General features: G+C 35.6%; 1 protein-coding gene across 4 annotated transcripts in view; it reads left to right on the top strand.

The window, feature by feature from the left end:
• Nucleotides 1-27,574, top strand: part of FAM120B (family with sequence similarity 120 member B) — a 121,993-nt gene that overhangs the window by 66,676 nt on the left and 27,743 nt on the right. For 2 of the 4 annotated variants that reach the window (XM_074309274.1, XM_074309275.1), the window contains exon 7: nt 25,871-26,077. The exons of the other annotated variants lie outside the window; for them this stretch is intronic. In XM_074309274.1, coding sequence (XP_074165375.1) covers nt 25,871-26,077 — 207 coding nt within the window. The remainder of the gene's footprint in view (nt 1-25,870; nt 26,078-27,574) is intronic. 4 annotated transcript variants of the gene reach the window in all.

The following is a 27,574-nucleotide window of genomic DNA, read 5'->3' as shown; positions in this document are numbered from 1 at the left end:
AGGCTTTGAGTCAGGAAACTGCATTTAAATCTTAAGTCTGAAAGTGATTCATTGGGTGACTCTGGGCAAGATGTCTAATACTCAACAATTCCCTTATCTGTAAAATAGGAAGAATTACTCCAGCATGTATATTATAAGACTATTGTAAGAATCAAATGATATAATTGTATAATGTGCTATGTATTGGTTATAGTCAGTTATTTTTAGTATTATATGCTTCCTTTCACATAAGACTGTGTTTTATCCAGTAGACCCTACTTCTAATGTACTTAAATGTACTCATTCTCCCTTCATTTCAATTTTTTTTCTCTTTGAAGACAGAGATCCTGTCTTATATTTCTCTGTCTCCCACAATTGGGCCTAATGCTTGGCACATAGTAGATATTTAATATCAGATGCTATTATCCTGAGGCAGCTAGCTGATGCAGTGGTAGAGTGCCAGACCTCAAGTCAGGAAGATCCATCTTCCTAAGGTTTCCTAAGGCTGCAAATCTAGCCTTAGAAACTTAGTAGCTGTGTGATCCTGAGAATGTTGCTTAAACAATTACTTGCCTCAGTTTCCTCATCTTTAAAATGACCTGGAGAAGGAAATGGCAAGCCACTGCAATATCTTTGCCAAGAAAATCCTTAAATAGGGTTACAAAGAATCAGGCACAACTGAAGAAATTGGATAGCAAATAGATATTTAGGAATAAAAATGGATATAAGATCCAAAAAGTCTAAAATCTTTATGCTCAATAACAGTTTCTTCAGTTAACTTTGACCAGCATCACTGCTAAACCATTGGTAGTTAATTGGAAAGAAATCAAGAATTGTGGAATTTTATTATTTTATTAAGTAATTGTGGGAATCCACATGGGTTCCTGAATTTCTTTCAGTTCCTTAGATTTCATCCAGTTTTCAGGTGAAGCCTATTAAAAAATGATCTTTACCCAAAGCTCTGAATATTAGTAAAAGTTACCATTTTAAAAACTAGAGAAGAAAAGCTCCAAGGCCAGAAAATTTTCCCCTATCTTTCCTTCATGAAACGTATCCTGCCTCAGGGAACTTAACTCAAGGATCTTTTGATATTATCTACAGAATTTTTCTCTGAAAAACCAAATCCCAAAATAAAATGGTCTGATATGAAGGTATTGTTTTAAATGTCTATTAAAATCTCTATTGGGTCCAAGTTGTTCTGTCTTAGGCAAAGAGTTCTCCTTTACTGTCAAACCAGAATTGTGGAAGAAAAATACATAAGCTTATGTGGAGCATTTCAGAATCATAAAGTCCCTAATGTGTTTGGCAATTTAAATTTCTCATCTGTCAACACTGTTCAATGGAGTGTTTTTCTGACAGATTCTTAGCAGTGCCTGTAAAATAACAGTGTGATTAGAAATGAAATGAATGGCAGTTTAAAAAAAAAAATCAAGACCGATAACTGAAAAATAAACACTTTGGTCTGTGTATGATGATGATAAGATGGTTCTTAGTCTATGGTGAAAAGTCATGAGTAGCCTTAACCAATTAAGGAAAAAGAAGCAAAATAAAATAAAAAATACTATTATAGAGAGGAGCTATGCTTCTGCGATATATTTATATTGCAGGAAATTTGGTTTCTGGCATTGGGAAGGTGGGGGAGTCTACATACTAATGTTTTTGGAAGTAAATTCCATTGCCCAAAAACAGAACCTGAGGCAAAATATTCTATGCATCTTCCTTGCCAAATAAGAATTTAGGCCAAGAAAGGGGCCAACCCCTAACGGGAACAAATAAGCAAGCACTGATTTAAAGAATGAGCAGCAGAAGAAATGGAGTGCCTGGGCATTCATCAGCAGGAAAGAGATCATAATTTCTCTTATGGATTGATTAACCAAGTTTGCCTATCAGCATCTCCATTTGCTTTTAAAAAGAAGTTCTTTATAGTAGCTTGAAAGAGGTGTTTATGAAAAGGAACAAGAAATAGAGGAAGGTTGGAGGATGTCATGTTTGCCTGACTGGGGTGTGGCTTCACTCCATCAAGTTTTAGGGCTGACCTGTGTCCCAGAGTGGCAGGTGTTGCTCAGAGGGCGGGGCATGGGGGAGAGGAGAGGAAAAGGAGCCAGCAGAAAGTAAGCGGTGGCACACGCACCTGCCCATCATCTGCTCTGGGCTGCCTGCACCTGTCAGTAAGCCCATTGTTAGCCCCTGACAGGAATGTGAGTTTCACATCTGCCTAGGCTTTCACTACATGAGGCAGATGGTGGGGTGAGGCAAAGCTCAAAGGGAGCCAAACTGTTCAGCCAGCTTTCCAAATGGAATAGTCCTTGGGAGTTGGATCAGGCTAGGGGAACACTGATGGAATGACTTGGGCCAGAGGGTAAGAGACATCATGGAATTTGTAATCATCTGTCTTAAAAGAAAACTCCACTGCTGGTTTGGAAGTCCCTCAAGATGCTAACTTTATCTGAAAATCATTTTAGTCTACTTAGGGACATTTTGTCAAAATAGGTATAATGCACAGTCTTGATTTGCCAACACGCCCAAATTCTTCTTTTAGTTTTACTTGGTTGATGACATATATATCCAGTTAAGGAGGTCTCATTCAAATCAGTGTGCCCCATAACAGACCCTACAGGAACAGAAATAAGCTTCAGTGGAAGGTTTTTTGGCCATCTACTACAATATTCTTTCTTTTTCTTTTCTTACTTTATTTTCCCCTGAGGCAGTTGGAGTTAAATGACTTGCCCAGGATCACACAGCTAGGAAGTGTTAAGTGTCTGAGGTCAAATTTGAACTCAGGTCCTCTTAACTTCAGGTGTGGTGCTCTATCCACTGTACAACCTAGCTGCCCCTTATTACAGTAGTCTATTCAGAACTTAGATGAAAAAATAAGGCACCAGATCCCCATTTTGCCCTACATAAATAATACCTGAACTCACTTTTATAAGTGGCTAGAGTTTAATATTTTGTCAACTTCTCAGAGTGCTGCACAGGCTGCAATGACAAGTTGTTTGTTAGTGGTAGAAAAGGTGAAAAACCATAAATAGTAATTAAGAATGAAATCATTCTCAATGAAAAAAAAATGCAACTTAGCTAAGATGCAAGATGCAAGATGTATTGGCCTGTGAAAAGACTTTTGGTCCCAAATTCTCCAGCTAGCTAAATGACCATGGGACAAGTCACTTTGTTACTTAGGCTTCCATTTTCTCTTCTATTATGAGAGATTTGGACTATCCCTACATATATAAATCATTGGATGGATTTCCTTTGCAGTGCTAATCTTCTTTGCTTCTACTCCAAATTGAAGTTAATGGTAGAATAGGGATGTTATCATCTAGTCTAAAGTCTAAAACAATAGATAGATATTTGTGGCTTATGTGTTGGCAGACTCTTAGACTATCAGAAGGCAGTCAGCTTTATAGATTAATGAAAAGGTACAGGCATACTTATTGTGCTTTGCAAATGATACTTTAAAAAAAAAAAAAACAAATTGAAGATTTGCGACAACCCTACATCAAACAAGTCTCTTGCTACCATTTTTCCAAAAGCCTGTGTTCACATCAGATCTCTGTTTCACATTTGAGTAATTCTCACAATATTTCAAACTTTTTCATTATTATAGCTGATGGTGATCGGTGATCAGCAATTTCTGATGTTACTATTGTAATTGTTTTGGGGTGCCATAAAGTATGCCAATATAAGACAAGAAACTTAATACATGTTGTGTGTCTTCTGACTGTTCCACTGACCTGTTCTTCCTGAGGAAACCTGAGATGCATCCATATTGAAATTTAGCCAATTGACAACACTAAGTGAAAAGAAGAGTCAATCTATGCAGCAAACTCCATTGCTGTCTTAACTTTAAGAAATTGTCACATACTATCTCAACCTTCAGAAACCAACACCCTGATCAAAAGATCAACTCACTGAAGGCTCAGATGATAGCGGTTTTGCAATAAAATATTTTGTATTTGTATGTAGCATGTATATTGCTTTTTGTTTTACACATAATATTATTACACACTTATGGGTTACAGTATAGTAAGAACATAACTTTTATATGCACTGGGAAACAAAAAAAAATTGTGATTCATTTTATTGTGATACTTGCTTTATTGCAATGATTTGGAACCAAACTTGCAATATCTCTAAGGTATGTCAATATTCCCAATGGAAATATGTTTATTGTAGTGCACATTTATTATCTCTCTCTATATGGATCAATTTAATGATAGTTTCTTGCCATTGGCATAAGCAGTTTTTAAAAGCCTTAATCTAATTGTTTCCCACTGAAGAGACTGGAAGAAGTATTGCCTTCATCTAACTGTTCAATAAATTAAGATGACTGCCAGACAAATAAAGGTAATTGAGATTCTTGACTGAGTTTATACCCATGAGTTAATAAAGAAATTAAAACTAGAATATACGTTTCCAAATCCTGATCCTATTCTCTACTAAGTTTATCTCTTCAAAATCAAAAGTTACCCACTGGATTTGCCAGCCTTTATTTATGACCCTGTCCAGTGAGATAAAGAAAAACTGTAGAATTCCATTTTAGGAGAATGCTTTCACTGCCTAGAATTGTACTAAAGTTCTTACCGGAGTTCTTATTGTAGCCCTGATAACCAAGAACTCAAGACTTCATAGCTTGTGCTTACTTCCAGGTTTAAATTATATAAACAAGATGCTTAGTTGGCTGGTTGTTGTCCTTTGTTCTTGAAGAGGACTAAAATTACATTACTATGTTGCATTGTTGCCTGATATGGCTGATCAGATCAATACAAGCTTGGAATGTCCCACCACAATCAAACACAAATTGTCCCTATGTACATTTGGGGTGAATTCTCTTATTCTATACATTGTCCATTTCTTCTGGGCCAGTTTAATTTCTGTGTTTCTGACAGAGCATAGCACCTTCTCCAATGAGGGAATGCCATGTTGAGTGGTCTTGTGCCAGTGTCTCCCATGTCATACAATTAATTCTGATGTTATTAAGAGATAAGCAAGATAATGAAGAGAAAAAGGAAAGGAAGTTGGTTTTGTGAAGGCATTTTCTGCTAGAGTGGGATATTATTTAGTCATTAAAGAAGACTTAAGAGAAAATAGGAAAATATGAGGGCATGGAAGTGGAAAAATTAGAGAGCCCTTCGTTGATGACAATATTTTGAAAATAGAAAGATAGGAAATCAAAAGATAAAGGAAAGTAAAGAGTTTTATTAGTAAAGATAAAAAATTGGAATCGGATGCAGGAAATGGAGTAGAGAGCTGAATAACCAGCATACCCCCTCTTTTCTCAGATACAACAGAATAATCAAGAGACACCCTCCTAGGGTCAAGGCTTTTTTTTCTGTCCTCTCTCTCTTCATATTTTTCTCCATTGAATACTAGTTATAGTAGTTTTGATCCTGCACTAATCATTATTAGTGCTCTCTTACATCCTGCTTCCATCTCTAGTCGTAAAATCTGAAGTCTCTCTTGTCCTAATTATTCTGAAGAAGAGAAGGTGTCCTTGTTGATCAAGGGGCAGCTTAAGCTGGTAACTATTTCTCCGGAAATTTGTTTTGGCTCATTGTCTTTAGGCTGGATTGGGTACTGTGCCTTTGTTATTAAGTAAGGGGGAGGTTTTCCAACCCCTGAGGCAGAAAGTAGGTGAGAAGCTTAATTTTAAAGTTCCTAAAAACCTACCCCAGCTCCTGACTTTCCTAACCCTCAAAATTCTAGCACCCATTCCATAATTTATCGTTGTTAAAGAAAAGTGGGGATTGGGAAAATAACCCAACATAAACTCTGTTTTTGGTAGAGTATTTTTTCTAAGGTAGTATGTATTTGGTAGAACTGGTAGTTCTAAGTAACTCCATACTCTACACCCCCCAAAATTGTGTCTTCTATAATATTACCTCAACCAATGACACTTTCCAGTCATTAAGGTATTACAACCATATTGTCCCCAATCCTGTGAAACCAATTTGAGAAGCATTTTGGTATAATGGATATGTATTGGACATAATGGATATGTTCAACCAGAGTGTGAATTCAGAACCTAGGTTTGAAGTTAATTCTGACATTTACTTGCCTTGTGACCTTAAGCAAGTTACTAACTCCCAGTGCAGTAATAAACTCTTTAAGCCTGTAAATTATAGTATATTTTCTGATCTGCATTTGGAGAGGGAATGGCCTTTACCAGGCCAGGTGGCCCTACTAATGAAATCAGAACAAGACCAAAAAAAAAAAAAAAAAATTAACACTCTTGAGTGAGGTATGCTTGTAATTCCAACTTTTCACAAAATACTTTATGCCTATACTTCCCTTCAAAACTTTGGCATAATGGAGTTAGTAAATATGCCTATGATGTATTTCAAATTGGCCTTCCTGTGTTCCAATCTATTTTGCTTTTTTGTTTTTCTACCTTTGCATAGGAGGGGAATGGTGGTATATGTGTCAGATATAGAGTATAAAAGGGAATAGGGAAAAGTATACATCTGGAAATAGAATATGTGTATGTAAAGATACATGTATTATATATACATTTGCTCATGTCTATACTTACACAGACATGTCTTAATAACACACATAAACATATACAATGTCCCAAACTTTTAATTGCTTAAAGTTTACAACTTTAGTAGCTTAAAACTGCACTACAGTTTTGGAGACAACCCATATATGTGCCTAATATACTATATAATAAGATTGTCATCCTGTAGTTGAATAGCCCAACCAATATATTCTTAGAGAAAATAAGAAATGTTCTTATGTGACTTTTAACCCTTCCATCATTCTTCTTCATACCTTGTATTTAATTTACTCACACCATAGTTGCGTCACATTTTTAGCATTTGCAAAATAAAAACAAAACAAACCCAGCTATAATAAAGCACATAAGAGCACCTTCATCTTCCATGATAATCCATTGGTCAAGCCAGTCAAATATACACACATTATATATGCACTTATACTCCTTTATATATGTAGGTATATGTATGTGTGTGTGTGTGTTTGAGTCGCTGATTATGAGTGGTTTTGATGAAATATGTCAGATTTCTATTTTGGGGGCAAGAGCCAGTATGTCGTGATTGTGTATGTCAGACGCAGATTTTGGGAGTAAGAGCAAGATAAGTGTACACATAATGAAAGCATGGTGTTGGCAAAGGGATCTGAAGACGGGGACTGAGTTGTTGCGTGTGTATCTGCTTCTCAGACTGTAAGGGTGAAAAGGGGTTATGAGGAAAAAAGTTTGAGAAGCCTTGGTGTATCACAGGAGGGATCCACAGAGTTGCAAGTGAATGAAGAGAATAGGTTCAAGAATTGGTCTGCATCCCCCTCGATGCTTTCTCCCCTCCCCATCTTTCCACAGATTCTCAACTTCCATCGTAAGGAAAGTCTACATTACAAGCTCACCCTGAAACAGGCTCAGTAGGAATTCTTCAGACAATGCAGATTTGTTTTGATTCCTAAGTGACCCCTACCTACTCCACCCCCAACCTTTGCTAAAATGAAATGTTCTCACAGAATTTTATTTATATAATGTGAACCCACAAGGCTCTGCTGAACATAATTAAGCATTTCTGCTGTTATTACTATTACTATCATTATCATAGCTTGAGTCTCATTCTTTAAGTTCAAAATTAGAACTTCCCTAATATCACTCATGATAAACTCCATTTACCCATTGGTAAACTAAATTCCTTCTTTCTGGTTTTGTTTTGTTTTTCTAGTATTAGAAATTGGAATTCTATTCCATTCATGGATTAGAAAGTCCAATTGCCCTCCTAATAAGTAGATTGCTTTGTGGACTAGTTAGATTTCTCTCCTCCCCTCTCATTCAGTTTTCTGAGTCCTTGCTATTTTTTTTTGTCTTCTCCCCTCCTTTTTTTTCAAAGTTAAAAAAAAATGGCTTTCTCCCTTCTTTGTGCTTCTTCAGGAACTCCCTCCAAATCCACCGAGTCATTTACCTTTTTCATATGAAGCTTCTCCGTCATTGATATGTTTCATGCTAAATCAGTATATTTTTCCTCCATTCTCATGCTTTTTTTGTTCTCTTACCAAAAAAACAAACAAACAAACAAAAAAACTGTAAGAATTTGGAGGAATTTGATTTTCCTATTTATTGACCATTGTGATCAATCCCGAGCCTTCTTTTCCAAAAGCCACTTTCTAGCTTCATTGAATTTTCCAATTTATCACTGGGTATTTGGTTGCAAGGATCAGCTTGGAAATTATTTCTTTGATGTTTTCAAAGGCTGGAAAGAATTTTTTTTCTCTTTTTGAGTGCCATTGGGTTGCAGACTAAAGAATGTTACAGCTTGTAGGAGTTCCAATTAGAGCCAATTAGACCTTGTCAGACCTGCCAGGGTTCCAGAATGCCTTAGACAATCCAATCTGCTCTGCCAGAGTGAAAATTTGATTTTTCTTCAGGAGGGCTGGGAATCTTGCTATTTTATTGATATGGCTTATTTCAGTAATATTCATGGGACTAGTACAGTCTAATGTATAGAAGAGTTCCAGATGTCTTCCAAACAACATCATAACTTTAACTCAGGTTCCATTCATTTCACCAAATTAAATTCAACAAGCTTTTTTTTTTTAAGCATTTACTGTGTGCAAGGGACTGTGCTAGGCATTAAGCACACAAAAATGAAATTTTAAAAGTGTTTGCCCTTTAAGAAGCTTACAAACAAATATGGGTAAGGATATACCACACACTCATAGGTATCTTTAAAAAATTAAAATATAAATGTAAAGAAAAATTCCAGGGTGTGACAAAAGGAAGCAAGTTATAGAGAAATGCTACTTGAAGTAGATTTTGAAGAAAAAGGAAAGATTTCAGCATTCAGAAACAGTGGTAAGAGAGGTCATTATATCTATATCAGAGAGACTGAAAAAAAGGCACAGAAAGGAGGGAAGCAGGATAAGATTAAAGAAGAAAGCTTCACACAGCTCAGATATGGGAAGATTGGTAATGTGATTGCTCTCAGTCACAGTAGGTAAGAGAGAGATTGATTAGAGCTTTGAAGGTGTTACCCTAATGGACAAATCAGTAAGAGCTTGAGTTTGAATCAAGAAGTGAAGAAAATGACTACAGGAGAAAGAAGTAAGGTTTATTGCAAACATATTGCAGGAACAGGTGTCAACCAGTAGCCCCAAATGCAATGAGTACCATGCACTATAGGCTTTGGATAGACAGCCCAAACAGCCATGCATCACCACAGATCCCAGACTCCCAGTGACTGAGAACCCAGCAGGCACCATGAATAAACAACTAGGAATCTGCCCAAAGCTGCCAGGATCACGACCACAAATGCTGAGGGTCTTAAAGACACCCTCCTAGGGAAAGAGCTTTTATGGGAAATCTAACACAGTTGAGTTTGTTTGTTTTCCACTGTGGCTAGTTCTCACAGGGAACAGTTGAAAACAGAAAAAAAAAAAAAAGATCTGTCTTTGCACAGAGCACTTGGAGAGTTATAGAGGATGAAGAAAGGAAAATAGTTGAGCCCAGGGCCAGCAACATATCTGTCTCCTATCGCTTGGTGTGGGGAAACAAATATTAGTTTTTGGTAAATAGAAGCTTAAACAGAAATAGAAAATTTGAATTATGTCCATGTGACTGATTTAAAAACTTAAGACCTTTGGAATATTATTGTTCTGTAAGAAAGTGACCAGCAGGAGGATTTCAGAAAGGCCTGGACAGACTTACATGAACTGATGCTGAGTGAAATGAGCAGGATCAGGAGATTATATACTTCGACAACAATACAATATGATGACCAATTCTGATGGATGTGGCCCTCTCCAACAATGAAATGAACCAAATCAGTTCCATTTATTCAATAATGAATAGAATACCCAGAACACCCAGGGAAAGAACTCTGGGAAATGAGTATGAACCACTACATAGAATTTCTAATCCCTCTGTTTTTGTCCACTTGCATTTTTTATTTCCTTATAAGTTTAATTTTACATTATTTCAAAGTCTGATTCTTGAGCAGCAAAATAACTGTATGGACATGTATACATATATTGTATTTAACTATACTTTAACATATTTAACATGTATTGGTCTACCTGCCATCTGGGGGAGGGGGTGGGGAGAAGGAAGGGAAAAGTTGGAACAAAAAGTTTTGCAATTGTCAATGCTGAAAAATTATCCATGCATATATCTTGTAAATAAAAGGCTATAATAAATAAAAACTTAGACCTTTCCAAGTAACTTACCATTAATGTAATTACTATCCATTGTTCCCTCATTGTCTCAGAGGACCAATGGCATCATGAGATGATAGTCAAGTTAAGGATTTTGTGACTTAATCCTACCAGCAATGAGGCTAGCACAAGGCTCCTTCCCCTTTCTATTTACTTTCATGTCTTTGAAGAGCTTCAGTGGCAAATAGGAAAGAGATTACTGAGACTAGCTTCATTGAGTATTCAGTCTTTAAACACTTACCGAACTCTTTTTATTCTGCCTTGTATAATCGATCATTAAACATTAATTAAGCACCTACTATATAAGTAGCTAGGTCTGGATTCGGGAAGAACTGAATTCAAATTCAACCTCAAATACTTACTAGTATTATGATCTGGCCTCATAATGTTGTAAGTCTCAGTATCCTCTACTGTAAGATGAAAATAATCAGCACCTAACTCCTAGGGTTATTGTGAGGATCAAATGAAATATTTCTGAAATACTTACCCAGTGTTTGACACATGATTGACATTTGATAAATGCTTGTTTCCCTCCTTCCTATGTGCCAGGCACTGTACATAAAGCTGAGGGTACAAAAAAGTAAAACAGTCCCTTCTATCAAAGAGCTTAAAAAGAGAAGAGACAAAATGTACATATATAAGAATATACAAAACACATATAAATCTTATGATGACATTTTTCCAGTTATAATGTGCTATGTTGAGCAAAACATCAGTGTACAAGGAAGTTTAACATATAAGAGAAAATATAAGGAAATAAAATTCTTTTATTATAGATTTCATTGGATCTATAACCAGTTAGGGTATGAATCTTATATTATTGATTGTCTGCTCTAGGAATCTTCTTAGCCTGGCATTTTAGACTTTCCACTATCTGACTCCATGCTACTTTTCTGGCATTATTTCCTATTCGTCTGCTTAACACTCTTTCCATTCCAGCCAGATTTGATATTAGCTGTTGCCCAAACAACTTTTCGTCTTCAGTTCCTCCATTCCAAAAGCTGTCCCCACTGCCTGGATCCTTTCCCAAAGTCCCCTTTGCCTTGCCTGGTCCAAAACCAGGCCTTCACATCATTTCCTGGATATTTCCAGATTATGCTGTTTCCACACTCACTATCCTCCTGAATTCTTTGTCACTGGAATTCCCAGAATTCTGCCTTCTTATATCCCTGGACTCAGATAAGTAAGTTTTTCATCTTATTTTGCCTGAAGGAGACCTCCATCCAAGTTTCCAGGGATCTCTAAACCGTGTTGCTCACATGTTCCCCCACTTCTTTCCATTTTCCAGGTATCCTTATGTGAGATCAACTGACATTAGGATGCCCTGAGGACAAGGACTCTTGTACTTGTATTCCTGGTCCTTAGTATAGTACCTAACATATAGCAGATACATAATAAATGCTGTTTATCATCTGTTGATAGCGGATTTTTGAGCAGCCTTCTCTTCTGTGGTCTCATCTGATAAGGAAACTTTTAGTATGTAAACCCATAGTAGGAGACACTATTTTGGAATAATGAGCTTTTAAGACTTTTTTTTCTTTATCAAATCAAATTTCTTTGGTATTTGACAAAGATGTATAGGCTGTAACTTAATGGAGTCTTTTATTTTGTATGCTTTGGTCAGTTGTTGTGTGACTTTAAAGCTGTGATGTGCTCTAGAGAGTCCTTTGAAAAAACCCAATGGAATGTGAGCTCTTTAAAGAGAGAGGCTGGTTTCTGTTTTGTCTTTGTGTTCTTACAGCTCCTAGCATGCTCCCTTGCAAAATGGCTCATGATTAGTAAAGCTTTTTGGGTTAGAAAAGACTTGGTTGTTTCCCTTCTTATTTTCATAGACAATACCTTCAATATATACAAAAACTATTGTAACTGAGCTTTTCTATAGTTAAGAAGGTAGTCACATGGGTCAGTAGTAACACATCTAGTTGTAGAATCACTTGCCTTTTTTATATTATTTTCTATGATTGTTTTTATTCTTTGGAGATTTTTGGACATATCTCAAAAATAATCTAATCATTTTTCCTGATTTTGTTTCTTGTATACCATTTCCATTGTGTGTGTGTGTGTATACTATTTCCATTTATTTTCTTGTGTACCATTGTGTTGTATAACACATAATGATCAAAGGTATAAGAGCCAAAATATGGTAAATTCATGATTACCTTCTAGAAAAGCTAACAGGTTGCATTCCACTAATGTTTGTTATTCTCTCAATTTCATCTACTATTGGAGCATAGTTGGGTCTCACAACAACCTTTCTTTAGGCGTCTCCCATGCTGAGCATGCTGAGAAACATGAATGAAACTTGTCAGAGAATTAGGGCATTGTGGAACTAGGAAGAAGGGTAGGTTGTACAAGCAAGAACTCTCTCTCTGCCTCCCCCACCAGTGGCACAGCAGATGAAGAAAAGATGCTGGATGATAAGGCCTGTATACTCATATATTGCCAGAGTTCAGTGTTGTGGCTATGTGTCATGAGTTGGTGGGATAGAGTACAATGGAAAATATTACTTGATGTGTATGTGGGAAAGAAAATAGTAAGAGTTAATGTAGTAGTGTTTGAACTCTTGCTCTTTTGTCATTTTAATTGATGGGTTGATGGGTTGGAAGAAAAGGTGTGATACTGTTCACAAGTGTTTGTGTCCAGCCAGCTCAAGCTTTGTTAGCTGCTAAACCCACATGGAATATATACACCAGAATGAAGAACAGGCAGTAGTGAAACTACAAAATCTCCAGGTCTTCTCTTAGACCAGAGTTTCAGTTTAGGGACCCAGGACATTCATAATGACATTTAACTTACCCAAAATATTATCTATATCCCCAAATCCTCTCACACTATTGTACCATTTAATTGTCTTACCTTAACTGGCTATGTTTTGTATATATGATGAATAAGTAAGAGAAAAGAGGAAGAGGAACCTTCAGGAAAATCAGAGAGTAGAAGAAAGGCTAGAACTTTAGAACTCAACATTTGGAAGGATTCTTTCTCCCTTTTTTCCAAGATGGCTCCAGACAATACTTTGATAACTTTTAGAGCCCTAACCAACAGAAAATAGTAAATTAGTTTGCTTCCATAACTAACATTTAAAAGTTTACAAAGCCCTTTCCATATAACAACCCTGTAAATTAGGTAATATAAGAATTTTACTACTTAACTTGCCCTAATCATGCAATAATCAGAGTTGGGATTTGAACTCAGGTTTCTTTACTCCAAGTTTGGCACATTTTTCTACCCTACCACAGCAATGAAAATAGATTTCTGTGCCTTCCTTGTCACATGAGCTAAAACAATCTGGCTAATTATTTGTACTTAAAATTAGTGTCATAGGAGATTAAAAAATAGTGGTTGCTTTTAGATTACAAATTAGTTACAGAAGAATTAAGCAAAGGATGATAATATTTCTATAGGGCCTATTATTTAGATCTTGGTACATAGCTCCCCCTGTTGAAGACATTGGGAGCTCTGTGAAGAGTAGGTAACTACTTTTCAAATTTAAATTATATTGGTAAATTCACAGAAGTAGTAGTTGGTAGCAATTAATAAGTATTAGTTTTAAAGAGACAAATTCTAAAACCATGAAATAATGTCCTTTATGAAAAAAAGAAGAGTAAAATTTGAAGTGCAAAATCTTTTTTTAATCAACTGAGTACAACTTCTAGGTATATTACAGCTAACCAGATGGTTAGTCTACTTTTTTTTTAAACGGTCTTGCTGGTCTTTGTTCCCTATAAATCATCTTTTAAAATAAACTTTCACCCAAGACTTTGAACTTCTTTCATTCTTACTCAGAAAGGATTGATCAACAGTTTGAATATAAATAAAAATTAAACTAGTACTTAAAGTTCACTTTACACCTGCCCCAGCCTACCATTATTTTAACTGTTTCCAGTGTTCTGTGTCACCAGAACACTTACACCCTCCAATCTGGAAAAGAAAAGAAAAAAAAAAGTTTCTTTTATAAGTCTTTTAAGACATTTACATAAAGCTATAAATCAAAGCCTTGACATGGAGAAGACGTTTTTCCTTTGTGCTTCAAAAATCAAAACAGTTTGTTTTTGCTTCCCAGACTACTTACTGATACCTTATTTATAGTGTTCTCACAGTGTTTGAATTTCCACCCCTTTATAGTGGCTCACTGCTAAGATAGTATTGGAAACTTTGTTTAGGTCAAGGAGTGTTTGGGCTTACTTAGAATAGCAGTTTTGTTCCACCCAAGTATAGTTTTGCCCAACTGCCAATAAACCTCAATAAGTGAACCTTCTTTGCATATAAACACCAAACAGTTGAACTGTTTACTGTTAAATATTTACAGTGAGGCATTAGGAACATTAAGAACTGGTTTTACAAGTTTCCAGGGTCCCATCTGATGCCTTTGAGAGAACTACTCTTCTTTTCAGTCATGCTGCCCTGCCTAAGCAGGAAGAGCTCAACATTACCTTTAGTCTTTTATCCCCAAAGCATCTTTAAGCTTGTTTCCAAAATATTGGCTGCTTTTGTTTATTAATTTTATTTGACAAGTCTGAGAAATGAGCAAAAACCCAAATCTTTCTAGGAGCCCTGGTCTTGAATTAATTGATGCTAACTGGTGAACCAGAATTTACTTAACAACTTAGATGTGGAGAGCCACTCTCATACCATCTTAGCTTTACAGTTGCCTCTGAATTTATATGATATATTTATTCCAAAGCCAGCTCTATCCTTTTTGGTTCAAGAAATGGTAATTGTATATTACTAAATGGTAGGTGATGTATTTTCTTCTGGACCACAGTCAGTTAGTTCTCCTAGGATGGTATTGTTATGTATGAGTGAATGAATGAGACATTTATTAAGTATTGACTATATACACTAGTGCCAGAGATAACAAATAAAAAATTAAGTGATCCCTGGCTATCAAGGAACTTACATTCTAATAAGACACATAACACATATTCAGTGGCAAGTTAGATAGAAAGGTTCTATGAACTTAAGGATACAGTGGAAAAGAAGATGATAACATTACCTCTTTCGTGTATTTCCTCTGATAAAATCACTAAATTTCTGGTGTTGAACCTTTTGACACTGGACTGGCAGCACAGCTAATTGAAAGGCTCTGGTTAAATCTATCAGGATATGACAGAAGATGAAAAGCGAGGGATCCCAAGAAATGGAGGTACTGAGAGAGAACATTCCTGGGCATGTGAGCCAGACAATACAGACAATATGGAAAATGTAAGATAAAATGTCATCATAAGGGATAATGAGTAAGGTCAAGGTAGCTACACTCTATAGTGTATGAAGGGGCTATAATGACTAATTCTATTTGGAAGATAGATTGGAGCCAAGTTATAAAGGACTTTTATCTGACAAACAGATGAGTTTGTAATTTCATCACAGAGTCAGTACATGATCATTGGAATTGATTGAGTAGGAGAGTGCCTTTGTACTTCTTTGGCAGCTGTGTGGAGGAGGCATTCAGTGGAGATCTTCAGACCAAAGAGTCAGCTGTTTTAGTACTTTCTTCTTTCATTTCCTCAATCCTATCTGGTTATTACTTATTGTTACACAGTGGATCAGACAATATATGTGGCAAAGTGATTTTCTATCACTCCCTCTCCTACTCGGGAGTCCCCAGTTACTTCTCAAATCCATAATAAATTCATCTGTTTGGCATTTATATAACCTGTCCCCATTTTACCTCTCCAGCCTTCTTATACCTTTCTCTCCTTTTAGATAATCTTTTTTTTTTTATTTTATAGAGAACTCACACAGGGAAAGCACTGACAGGATAGTCAGAAAAAGCAATTCAAGGACACTCTCAAGATCTCTCTTAAGAACTTTAGAATTAATGGTGTGATATGGGAGACACTAGCATAGGACTGCCCAGCTTAGAGTTCCCTCATCAGAGAAGATGCTGTGTTTTGTGAGAAAAACAGAATTGAATTAGCTTAGAAGAAATGCAAGATGCAGAGTTAGTCTACCTCAAATGTTCATAGGGACTATTTGTGAACCATCTGTGGCAGAGCATTCCGAACTGGCATTGATCTGATGAGCCATAGCTGGATACACTTTAAGTTGACTCTAACATATAGCATAGTGATGTTCTTTTGGTCACTGTGGGGCAATTAGATTGACCTTTTTCCTTATATGTAGCCCATTACCTTTTCCATGCCAACACACTGTCCTTTACCTCCACTTCTTAAAATCCCATATTCCCTTCAAGACAACTTAAGTACCACCTTCCAGATGAAGTCTGTTCGGATTTTCTCAGACACTGATGCTTTCACAGGCAGCTTGGAACACGGTGGAGAGAATGCTGGGTGCAGCGTCGGGAAGATATTAGTTCAAATCCAGCCTTAGATGCTCACTGTGTGACACTGGCAAACTTCTATTTGCCTCAGTTTCCTTACCTGTAAAATAGGGACAGTCATACTGGTGTTGTGAGTCTCATATATATAATTGTTTCTTTTTTAATTCTTAGCACAGTTCCTATATGTAATAGGTACTAGAAATGCTTATTCCCCTGCCCCCATTATCTTGTACTCATATCTGCATATATATAATACACAGATATATTATACACATATACCTATATCATATCTTTATATGTGTTGTGTAGTTATTGTTCATTTGTTTAAAACATGCCTGGCTGTTCATGACTCCATTTGGGGTTTTCTTGGGAGAGATCCTGAAGTGCTTTATAATTTCCTTCTCCAATTCATTTTACAGAAAAGGAAACTGAAGTAAACAGGATTAAGTGATTTGTCCAAGGTCACACAGCTTGTACATGTCTGAGGCCAGATTTGAACTCAGGATTTCTTGATTCCAAATTAGCATGCTATCCACTGTATTACCTAATTGATGACTGAATGACTGACCACATATGCATATATCTCTTTTCTCCCTAAGGTCCTTGAAGGCAGAAATTTTTATTTTTGCCTCTGTATATTCTGTATCTAGCACAGTACCTGGCACAGAGTAATACCAATTATGACAACTAGCATCTATTAAGAATCTCCTTTGTACCAAATACCATACTTTACAAGGATGATCTCATTTGATCGTTGTAATAACCCTGGAAAATAAACACTATTATTAACCCCATTTTATAGTTGAGGGAACTGAAGCAAACAGAGATTAATTGACTTGCTGAGGATCGTACTGCTAGGAAGTCTCTGAGACTGAAATTTTTCTAAAATTCAGGAATTCCTGATGCCAAGCCACCAGCTACCTCATAAGAGAATATGTATATGTACATATACATACATACACATGTATATATTTACATTAAAAAAATACCTACTTTATTAGCATGTGTCTTATTTTTGGTTCAGAAAATATGGTCATTGGAGTTATAATTCTAGAAATTAATGAACTGATGTTTATAAATCCCTCTTAAGTTCTTAGATGAAAAGGACCACATAAATAATATTATTATTGTTCCATTTTAGTCAGTTGGTTATCTCACCCTTAAAAGCATCATGATTTGATCTCCTTTTTTTCCTAGTCTGTTCTAAAGATAGGATCTTTTCACTTCGTTATGTGTTTTTACCTATTTTAGGCACAGTTACATGTTTAATTGTTTGGGAGAAAGATAGAGAGGTAAGGCCAAGAAAGTTATGAAGCAGGCAAGTGGTGATTATCACAAATCTACCTATATTCTGTTTGAGCTCACAAGAACTGGAAAGAAACCAGTTTCTTTAGGAAGGTCTTAGGCAGTTTTGGATTTTGCTAACCCTGGTTTGGTTTCTGTTTCAGCAGTTCAAGTTGCCCTCGATAAGATTCTGTTTATTTTCATTTCTTCTCTTACATTGATTAATATTATCAGGCACTGGCAAGTTCTGACCTGAAACAGAAGCACTTAAGTGGAATGATATTTGTTTATAGATAGTAAGGTTTTATTTTTCCCATTATACTTCCTAATAAGCAGCTGTGATCACAGAATATTAATATCTTAAGAAACAAAAATGAACACTGCCTATCATTTCTGTAAAATCTGTGGCCTTACTTACCTTTTTACTTTTTTAAATAGTATTTTATTTTTTCAAATATATGCAAAGATATTTTCAACATTCATTTTTGCAAAACCTTGTGTTCCAAATTTCTCTCTTCCTTCCCCCTTCTCCCTCCCTAAGATAGCAAGCAATCCAATATAAGTTAAACATGTGCAGTTCTTCTAAACATATTTCCAGATTCATCTTGCTGCACAAAAAAAAAAAAAAAAAAAATCATATCAAAAGAGAAAAAAAACATAGGAAAGAAAAAAACAAACACAGACAGCAGCAAAATAAATTAAAATACTATGCTCTGATCCAATCGCCATAGTTCTCTCTCTGGATACAGATGACACTTTCTAGAACATCTCTTACCTTTTTGAAAAAAAATATTTATTTTAGTCCTACTTCCAAGAACAGAATTTTCGATAAGAAACTATTTCTTTTATATTATCACTGTAGATTTAGTATGTAAAGATATTAAGATGTTTAGAAAGAAAGGATATGGTTTGCCTAGTTTTGAACCAAAGATCTTTTGCCTGTTATATGAAAGCCAGAGAAACATAAATGTCAATTATCTCTCCCTTCCTATAAAATATTAACCTGTCTCTTTGCTGGAGCATCCATATATTTTAAAGCATCATAGAATTTTAAAATAGGAGGGACCATGGATTCCCTGAATAGATCTAGTCATTTGACAATATTATTGGGGCTTCAGCCAAGTACCTTTTCATCACTGGTCCATGTTTCTTAGCCTCTAGTCATTGGTGAGGCTTTGCCACAATCCCATCAAGTTGTTCTTATTATGTGTTTACCTTGAAAGCTAAAGCAAAGCATTTCTTTGTTTGCTTTATTGTGTCCTGATGTTTCAGAAGTAGTTAGCTCTCCATGACCTATTTTGGGGTTTTCTTGGATATTGGAGTGATATACCATTTTATAGATTAAGGTTAAATGACTTGTGGCATAGCTAACAAGTGTTTGAGGTCAAATCTGAACTCAGATCTTCCTGACTCCAGGTTCATTGCTCTATCTACAATACTACTTAGCTGCCTTATTTCCCATAAGCAAGGATTAAAAATCACCTTCCAGTTGTATTAGAGAGAATGAACTCTCCATATATATTTTTGAATTATTACAAAAGAAATACTTCCATGCCACAGAGAGCAGTATTTTCTCATATGCATTTACAAAAAAAGTAGCATTATAAAGTATCTACCATGATGTACCTTAGCGTGTGTCTTACCCTTATCTTCTCATCTCAGCTCTGGCTTAAAGAAATCTTAGGTTTGGAGTGATTTTCTAGGTTATCTTGTCTAACCTGAAATCATTACCAAAATAAGAATCCCTTCTACAGTATGAGCAACTTCTAATCACCCAGCCTTCTCTTGAAAGTCTGTGTGAGGAGATGCCAACTATCTCTGGAGGTGGCCCATTCCACTTTAGTATGGCTCTTTTAAGATCTTTTTCCTCATATCAAGCCTCTTTGGAATTTCCATCTGTTGCTCCTACTATCTGCCCTGTGGGACCAAGAAGAGCAAATATAATCCACCTGCCATGGGACAGTCCTTCAGATACTTGAAGACTAAGCCTTGACTTCTACATACTAAACATTTTCAGTCCTTGAACTAATCCTCATGGGGCAGCTAGGCAGTGCAATGAATAGAGGGCCAGGCTTGGAGTCAGGGAGACTAGAGTTCAAATCTACTCTCAAACATTAGCTGTATGCCCCTGAGCAAATAACTTAACATCTGTTCCAGTTTCTTCACCTATAAAATAAGGATAATAATAGCACCTGCCTTCCAGAATTCTTGTGAGCAAAACATAACATAATATTTTTGCTTTGCAAACTTTAAAGTACTATATGATTTAATTATTGTTATTATTAACATGAACTCAAGACCATTCACCAGCCTGGTCATTGTTCTCTGCCTTCTAGTTTATCAATGTCCTTCCTACTTAATGAAAAAGTATTTTCACTGATCATGTTTCATAGTTCCAGAATATGAGGTTCAGGGGAAGGAGAATACATGAATTGAAGCAAAGCATTTGGCAAAGCTATGGAGGAAATGGCCAGAGAGAGTAAAGGTTAGAGCTTTCTTGAAATAGTGGTCTTGGATAGGTGGTTATCAGGCAGATGAGTGAGGTCAGGGGGTGGAAGGTTTTCCACAATATAGTCTCTAGTTTGGATGGCAAAGTGAACTTAAGGAAAAGATGTTTGGAGAGTAGAAAATAAAGTGATGCATGATAGGAGTCTTCTTGAAATAGCTGTCTGAGAGAAGCAATCACCAATCAGGACAGTGGGGCCCCAGGACAGCAGTTCTTTTCTAAAGTAGTATCATTACTGTTTGGGGGCAAAATACCAGCCCAGTGCTACACAATAACTCCTTATGCTACATTTGTGGCATAATCTCTTATTTTTCTTGTGTCCCTCTAGGCTCATAAAATAAAAGCTGGTATCTTCCACTTCTTCCTAGAATACAAATCTACTATTTGCAAAACACTGAACTATCATTTATATTTGTTGTTCTTTGCAACAGCACTCTACAATGGAGATGTAGAAAGGTGAAAAGTTTGTCCAATTTCACATATTAAATCAGTGACAGAGCCATAAAAAACCATATCTTTGAAAATAAGCATTAATCAATAGTATTGACATATTTCAGTAGATAGGGCTCGAGCACTCTGCCTTTTTTTTTTTTTTTTTTTTTTTTTTTTTTTTTGGTTAGCACTCTGAGATACAAAAAGACCATAACATTTAAACCTAAAGTAACCTTAGAGATAGGCCAACTCCTTCATCCTGCAGCTGCCAAAACTAATCCAAAGAATTTAAGACTTACTACCTACAGTCACTCAGGTATTAAATAAAAAGAGCTACGATAAAAACCCAAAAGTCTTCTGTCTCCAAAGCCAATGATTTTTTCCACCACATCATAACCTTAAATGACTTAGATATAATTGGCCCATAATGTTAACGTGCTCAGATTCCTGAAACAGTTTGGAAAGCCCAGGATCATGAGTATGAAATCTTATCTAGAATGTTGCATCTCCTAACCCTGTTTTCTGGCTTTAAAGAAATTCATGCCCAAATGACTAATAAGTAACAGTTTTAGTGTCTTGTATATAAGAACCAATCTAAATTTAGAGAGAACTATAACACTGTTGGTTCCAAAGTGATTAAATTTTTGGTCATATCTGTTGACCTTTGTAGACCATCTACAAGAGGTTGTGATCTGTGTAAACACCAATGAAATCACGGAGCCACTTCTGAACAGCTTGTTTGGAAAGCCCAAAATCATGAGTTTAAAACTTTAGGATATTGTATTTTAATATTTTTTTTTGCCTTTAATGAAATTCATGCCTGGTGACTAATAAGTAACCCTCATATTGCATATGAGTACTTCAAAGATCTGAGTTCATTAGACAAACTTGGTAGAATCTTCCACAGCTGATATTCACTCTACTTTCTTAGACTTTGAGTATCTAGAATCACCATAACTTTACTGAAGAATTGTAAAATTAGACAATATATGCACATTTTTCATATTTACATAGAAATGTATACACCAAAATGAGTGCACTTTGCAGAGTAAAGCATATATACCTATCTTTACAAAGCTGAAATCTGGCTTTTAGTCTTCATTTGATTATTAGCTCTGGTCCAATTTGAGGGTGTGTCAGGCTAATAATCTATCTGTGCCTGCAGTCAGCAGCTGGTTTGTTATTTATTACTTCCATTTGATTCAGGTGACTCCAGAACCACTGGCAGATGGATGATATTTAACAGCCTTTACAGTTAGATTAGATACAGGTGAATGACACTTTATAAAATCCTAAGGCATAAAAACCTGATGAGAACATGTGAAGGGGGGGGGAGTTTCGTAAATTGAAGCACACTGTAATATGTATATTTGGCTTCATCTTTGCACAGTGCCTGGAACATTGTAAGCACCTAATAAATGCTTTATCATTCATCATTCAATTGTTATTAAATGTTGGCACATTGCATCAAAAAACTACAAGACAAGTTTGACATTGAGAGTGAAGGTATTTATAACACTGTAGTGCTTAACTCCTTGTTATTTAGACATGAGTCATAGACATTAACTTGGGTTGAAAAAAAGAGTGGGATATATTATATTGAGAAGTGTTTATTGAATAATTCTGGAAATGAAATGGTAATCCTCCTCATGAGATTAATAAAATGGCCCAGGAAATAACTAAACAAGAATATGGTGCCTAGAAAAACTAGCTTTCAACAAACAACCTGGCAAGACAGACTCATCTGTCTTGCATCTGTCTTAATAGTATTCGTGTGCCTGATTTGCAATGGGAATTCAAGGAAGTATGATGAGAGATGTTGATCATTTTCCCCTATGCTGACTGTGTGGGCAAGCATTATGATGCAGCTCAGTTTCAAGGAGTATACTTAAATGATATTTAATACATCCATTTCTAAAGACTTATTCTAACACATTCTAGGAAGGTGACTTATAGTCTTATAGTCACTTCCACAATTTTGTCTTTCAAACTAATGCCACTTGTTTCTGGATTTGAATTAATTTTTTCTGAGAAGAAAATGGTATGGAAAAATGGTAAGAAAAAACCCATCTAGCTTGCAGATTTATATCCTTACTTAATCCCAGTCTTGTAGTACCTAAAAAATGTTGGCCAGCCCAAGATTCCAAGTTTTAACTTTATCAAGAGTAGTGTGCTGCCAACCCCATTTTTCTTTATCCTAAGAAATTCATGCCCAAATGTCATACTATTCTTGTAAAATGTTCTTCTGACATTGCTAGTATGACTGCTTTTTAATATCCTTTTCTTAGCTAGTCTAGGTAGATTTCATATGTACATATGTACATATAAATATATGAGGAGCTTATATGGGTGGGTATGTGTATATGTGTGTGTGTTTAACCTTTCATTGCTTACAAAAGAGGTCTTAAACTGGTTTAAAAATATTTTCTAAATTTGATAAAAAATAACATTGGATCTGTTCTTTTACATTTAATAGTCTCTCAGCAGAGATAACCTGTTTTGTTTTGTAAGCGGAATTCAGCATAATCCTTAAGTTAAAAGTTAAGTAACTTGTTTTCCTTAAAATAAGGCTTATAAGGTAATAAATTAAAATTTATATACAGAATTCTAATTCATTTATATTCTTAGGTCAACTCTACTGTGATATAAGTTTATGGTAAATTCCTGGTTTGTTTGTTTTTGAAAATGTTTTATATCTTTTCTGTTTAGTCATTGCCAGCCTTTGTTTCTTGCCAGTGAGAAAGGTGGTGGTTGCAGGAGAACTTTTAACAGTCCCCCAATTTTCCCCAAAAGTGTTCAACCTCCATTGAACCAATGTAGTGCTTTGTCATTCCTTGTTACACCTTGAGCTTATAGTTTGTTTCTAGATTTTTTTTTGTTACTTTTCATTTTCCTTGCTTGACTATATGTTTCCTGAAGACAGAAATGGTATCTTCTTCACAACTCTGAGTACAGTACTTACACACAGTAGATGTTCAAGGAATTTTAATTAAAGTGAGTTACTGTAAAGCAATTCTATCATCACTTAGGTAAATAAGGGTAAATGACTTATCCAGAGTCATACAGCTGTTAAATGTCTGAAGCTAGATTTGACACAGGAAAATGAATCCAGATTCCAAGCCCAGTGCTCCAACCACTGTACCACCTTGCTACCCCACAGTATACGTAAAGGGAAATAATATGCAATTAGCTTGGAAAAGTAGTTTGGGAACAGGTCATGAAAGGATTTAAATGTCAAAATTTCTATTGGTCCAAGAGGTAATAGGGAACCACAGGAATATACTGAATAAGAAACTGGGCTTTGGGGCAAATCACTTTGACAGCTATGTGAAACCTAGCTTGAGTAAAGAAAGAGTTGAGATAAGGAGAACAATTAGGAGACTATTATAGTAGTCCAGGTAAGAGGTAATGAAGAATTCATTGAGGGAAGAGAGAAGAGACTGTATACATATAGAAAGAAGAATAGATGAAAAAAATGTTATAAAAGGAGAAATGACAAGACTTAGTAAGAGACTGGCTATGTGGGATGAATGAAAGTTACAAACACATGTGAGGTTTCCAGTCTGATTGACTAGAAGGATAGTGACTCAACAAAATAGTGAAATTTGGAAGAGCCAGCACAGGTTCACTGGAAAGGTTATAAATTCTGATTTTAGAATGAGTGAACATTGTGAATAGTCCTAAAGCAATTAAGCCATCTTTAGTAACTTTGGGGTTAACATTTCTTATTAATGAAGGTACAAGCCAGATTGCAAAGGGATGAGAAGTGAGTAAAAGGAAAAGTGAAGGCAATGAATATGGAAATACTTTTGTTAGAATTTGGCTGTGAAAGGGAGGAGAAATGTAGACAGTATATTAGGGTCTGGTAAAAGATGGGTTTTTTTTGTTTTTGTTTTGTTTTGTTTTGTTTTTAAGGATTGGAAAGAATAAGATGTGTTTATAGCCAGAAGCAAAGGAATCTATCAATAGGGAAGGACTGGAAGTTTTCTCAACTCTGCACTTAAAGTGGGTTTTGCCATGATTAGTCTTTGATTCTCTTCATTATAAAAATAGCTACTTTTCCCAAGCAGTGTTTCTTGGTCATTTCCTCTCTTGCCTCTCCAACAAGCATCATTAGAGCACATAACCATAGGAGCTCTCCCAGAAGAGGAGTCACCAGCCTGAATCTGTGGGGACACAGATGAGACAGTCTTTCCTTTGTTCATACCTAACTTTCCTGAGTGCCATTGACTTTCCTCCTAATTCAGCAAGTTCAGTGGAGCTCTTGGACAGACACTTAATGTTATTGCCATTATAATTATTATATTAACCTATTGTGAGTTTCTTTCTTATTCTTGCCATGGCACCCTATAAAACCATCTCACAGCTGATCCTCTGCAACTTCTGTCCTTGACCCCTGATTTAACTCATAATCTGTGTTCCTGATCAGCTTTAAGCTTTTATTTTCTTCATGGAACCATACGGATCTTTTGCTATTTATCTAGCCCCAATCCCATTTTACCTTTTCTACTATTTATTAGTCTTTTCCAATTACATATGAGTGATTCTGCTGATTCCCATTCTAAAAACTTTCCAGAGCAACCATACTACTACATGCTTTTTTTCTCCCTCCTTATTATACAAATTGTAACAGTTTTGTAATAGTTATTAATTCCAGGATTACAGTTTCCTTTTCCAAAGAGCAGTGGTGTAGTCCACATGTTAATTGTTTCAAAGCAGTTTGTAACTTCCTATTCCTCATCTGAAACTTCTATATCATGTGAACTATTCCCTATTAAATGCTTGCTCAAACATTTTTGCAATAAGTATACTAGCCATTTGGGATAATTCTTAGGTTCTTCCCAAATCCACCCCTCAGTCAAATTCAGACATACAGTCAACATTCTCTATCTTGTGATGTTTCAGGATCAGGGATAACTTATAAGAGCATAAAGTATGTGGAAGGTAGTAATAAGAAATAAAGGTAGAAAAGTGTGGAATACAAAGAAATAAAAAAGTATCAGAATCCGTCATAAAGCCCAAAAGACCTTAATTCCGCTTTTAACACAGTCAAATTTGCCAGTCTTGGAAGATCTTTTTATTGTTGTCAGGTTGTGGAGCAGACCTGTTTGGAACATATTGTCAACATATCATGCCAAGATTTATGCAAATTGATTTATAATTTCAAAATAAGGACAAATTTGTTTCATGTGTCTTTCCAATAGCTCACCTATGTTGATTCCAGAGCTGTGCACCTTGGCTCTCTCTTTGTCCGGGGCCTTACCAATTTGATTCTGGCCAACAGTGCCTGTGGGTTTCCATTCAGAATGGATGATTTGATGGCTTGGAAGATGTTTGATGGAAAACTTTTTCAACAGAAGTACCAGCAGGCACACAGAGGCTGTTCTATGGAGGAACTTCTAGAAGGCAATGTAAGTTCATACATCTCTTATGTTAGAATAGATGTTCCAGAAGCCTTTCAAAATGATTGATTGATATTTTATTCTTTCATTATTTATATTTTAAGGTGCTTTAAAAAAAAAACCCTCACAATCTTTTATGTGAATGTAACAATAGGTATTGGCCCCTTAATTTTAAGATATTTCTCCTCCTTGAGTGCTTAGTATAAATATCTTATTTTATAAATGGAGAAACCAAGAATCAGACATCATCTAATAAAGTAAGTTTTCTTATCCATATTATCTCATTTGGTTGGCACAATCATATTGTGACATGTATTCATATTTTATAAATGAATGAAATTAGGTTACCCTCCTTAGACTTTATTAAATAAGTAGTATCATCTGATCCATTTTATTTCATATTTCTTTAGGAAATCAAACACATGTACTAAAAACATCCATTTTAAGAAGAATTATATTCCCTAGCTTTAAATATATATATATATATATATATATATATATATACACACACACACACATACACACATAAATAGTGATATAAGGCTTGGATACTAGTTTACTTTTCATTTGATACTGTTTTATTTTTTTAATATCATTGCTACTATAAAATGTATCATTTCATAAAAAATCAGAAGTATGAAATGCCTATCTTTGATAACTTCTGCTATAATATTTAAACAATATTCAAGACATTAAAAATAATGTTGTTGGGCAGGGTGAATGGTACTCATCGATCGATTCCCTACAGTTTACAAGTTTAATTGGGAATCTTGCCAGCAATTTTAAGTACTTATTTATTACTGCTATTCCAACTTTATAGGTCCAATTAGTTTATGTTTCTTGGTGGAAGACTTTCAAACTAGGCCTTAAAAAAGGGACAATATTATAGGACAATGCTATCAGTACTCACACAAAGGTCCAAGATTATGTGTTCTCACTATTATGTTAGTAGCACATCTTGGCATGATCCTAGGAAATAATTGGCAGTTCACTTCTGGATCTGCTTCTACCATCTGTGACATTCGTGTAGTCCTTTAATGTACCTGCAATTCAGAAGCTTTAGGATGATGAGCTGTATGCAATTTTTAGATGTCCAGGTGGGAGCAATCTGAATTATCAACAATATAGTGAGGAGGAATGCATTATCATAATTATAGTAATTGAAAATGCTTTATAAAGAAATTATTTATTTCATACTGTATAGAGAGCAAATTTGAATCAGGAAGACTTGTCCTCATTTCCCACTAATAACAGATTCTGGTCCTGAGACCTGAGACCAGGGAAGTCATTTCCTTTCTCCCTGCCTCCATATCACTCTTTTCAGTTATAAGGTGCAGGGCAAGCATGGATCTGCATAGGTAGAAAGAGTTCTCAGAACCAATAAATAGGGATTGTAGATCCCAGGATTCATAGCAGTAAGGCTGAAACAAAGGCCATCTCATCTAGTCATCTCCTTAGACAGGTGAAGAAACTGAGGCCCATAGAATTTAAGTGAATTGACCAGTG

Source organism: Sminthopsis crassicaudata, chromosome 4 (genome assembly GCF_048593235.1).
Source record: "Sminthopsis crassicaudata isolate SCR6 chromosome 4, ASM4859323v1, whole genome shotgun sequence".
Lineage (NCBI taxonomy): Eukaryota > Metazoa > Chordata > Mammalia > Dasyuromorphia > Dasyuridae > Sminthopsis > Sminthopsis crassicaudata.
Note: the sequence above shows the minus strand (reverse complement) of the source record. Positions and strands in the feature narration are given on the sequence as shown.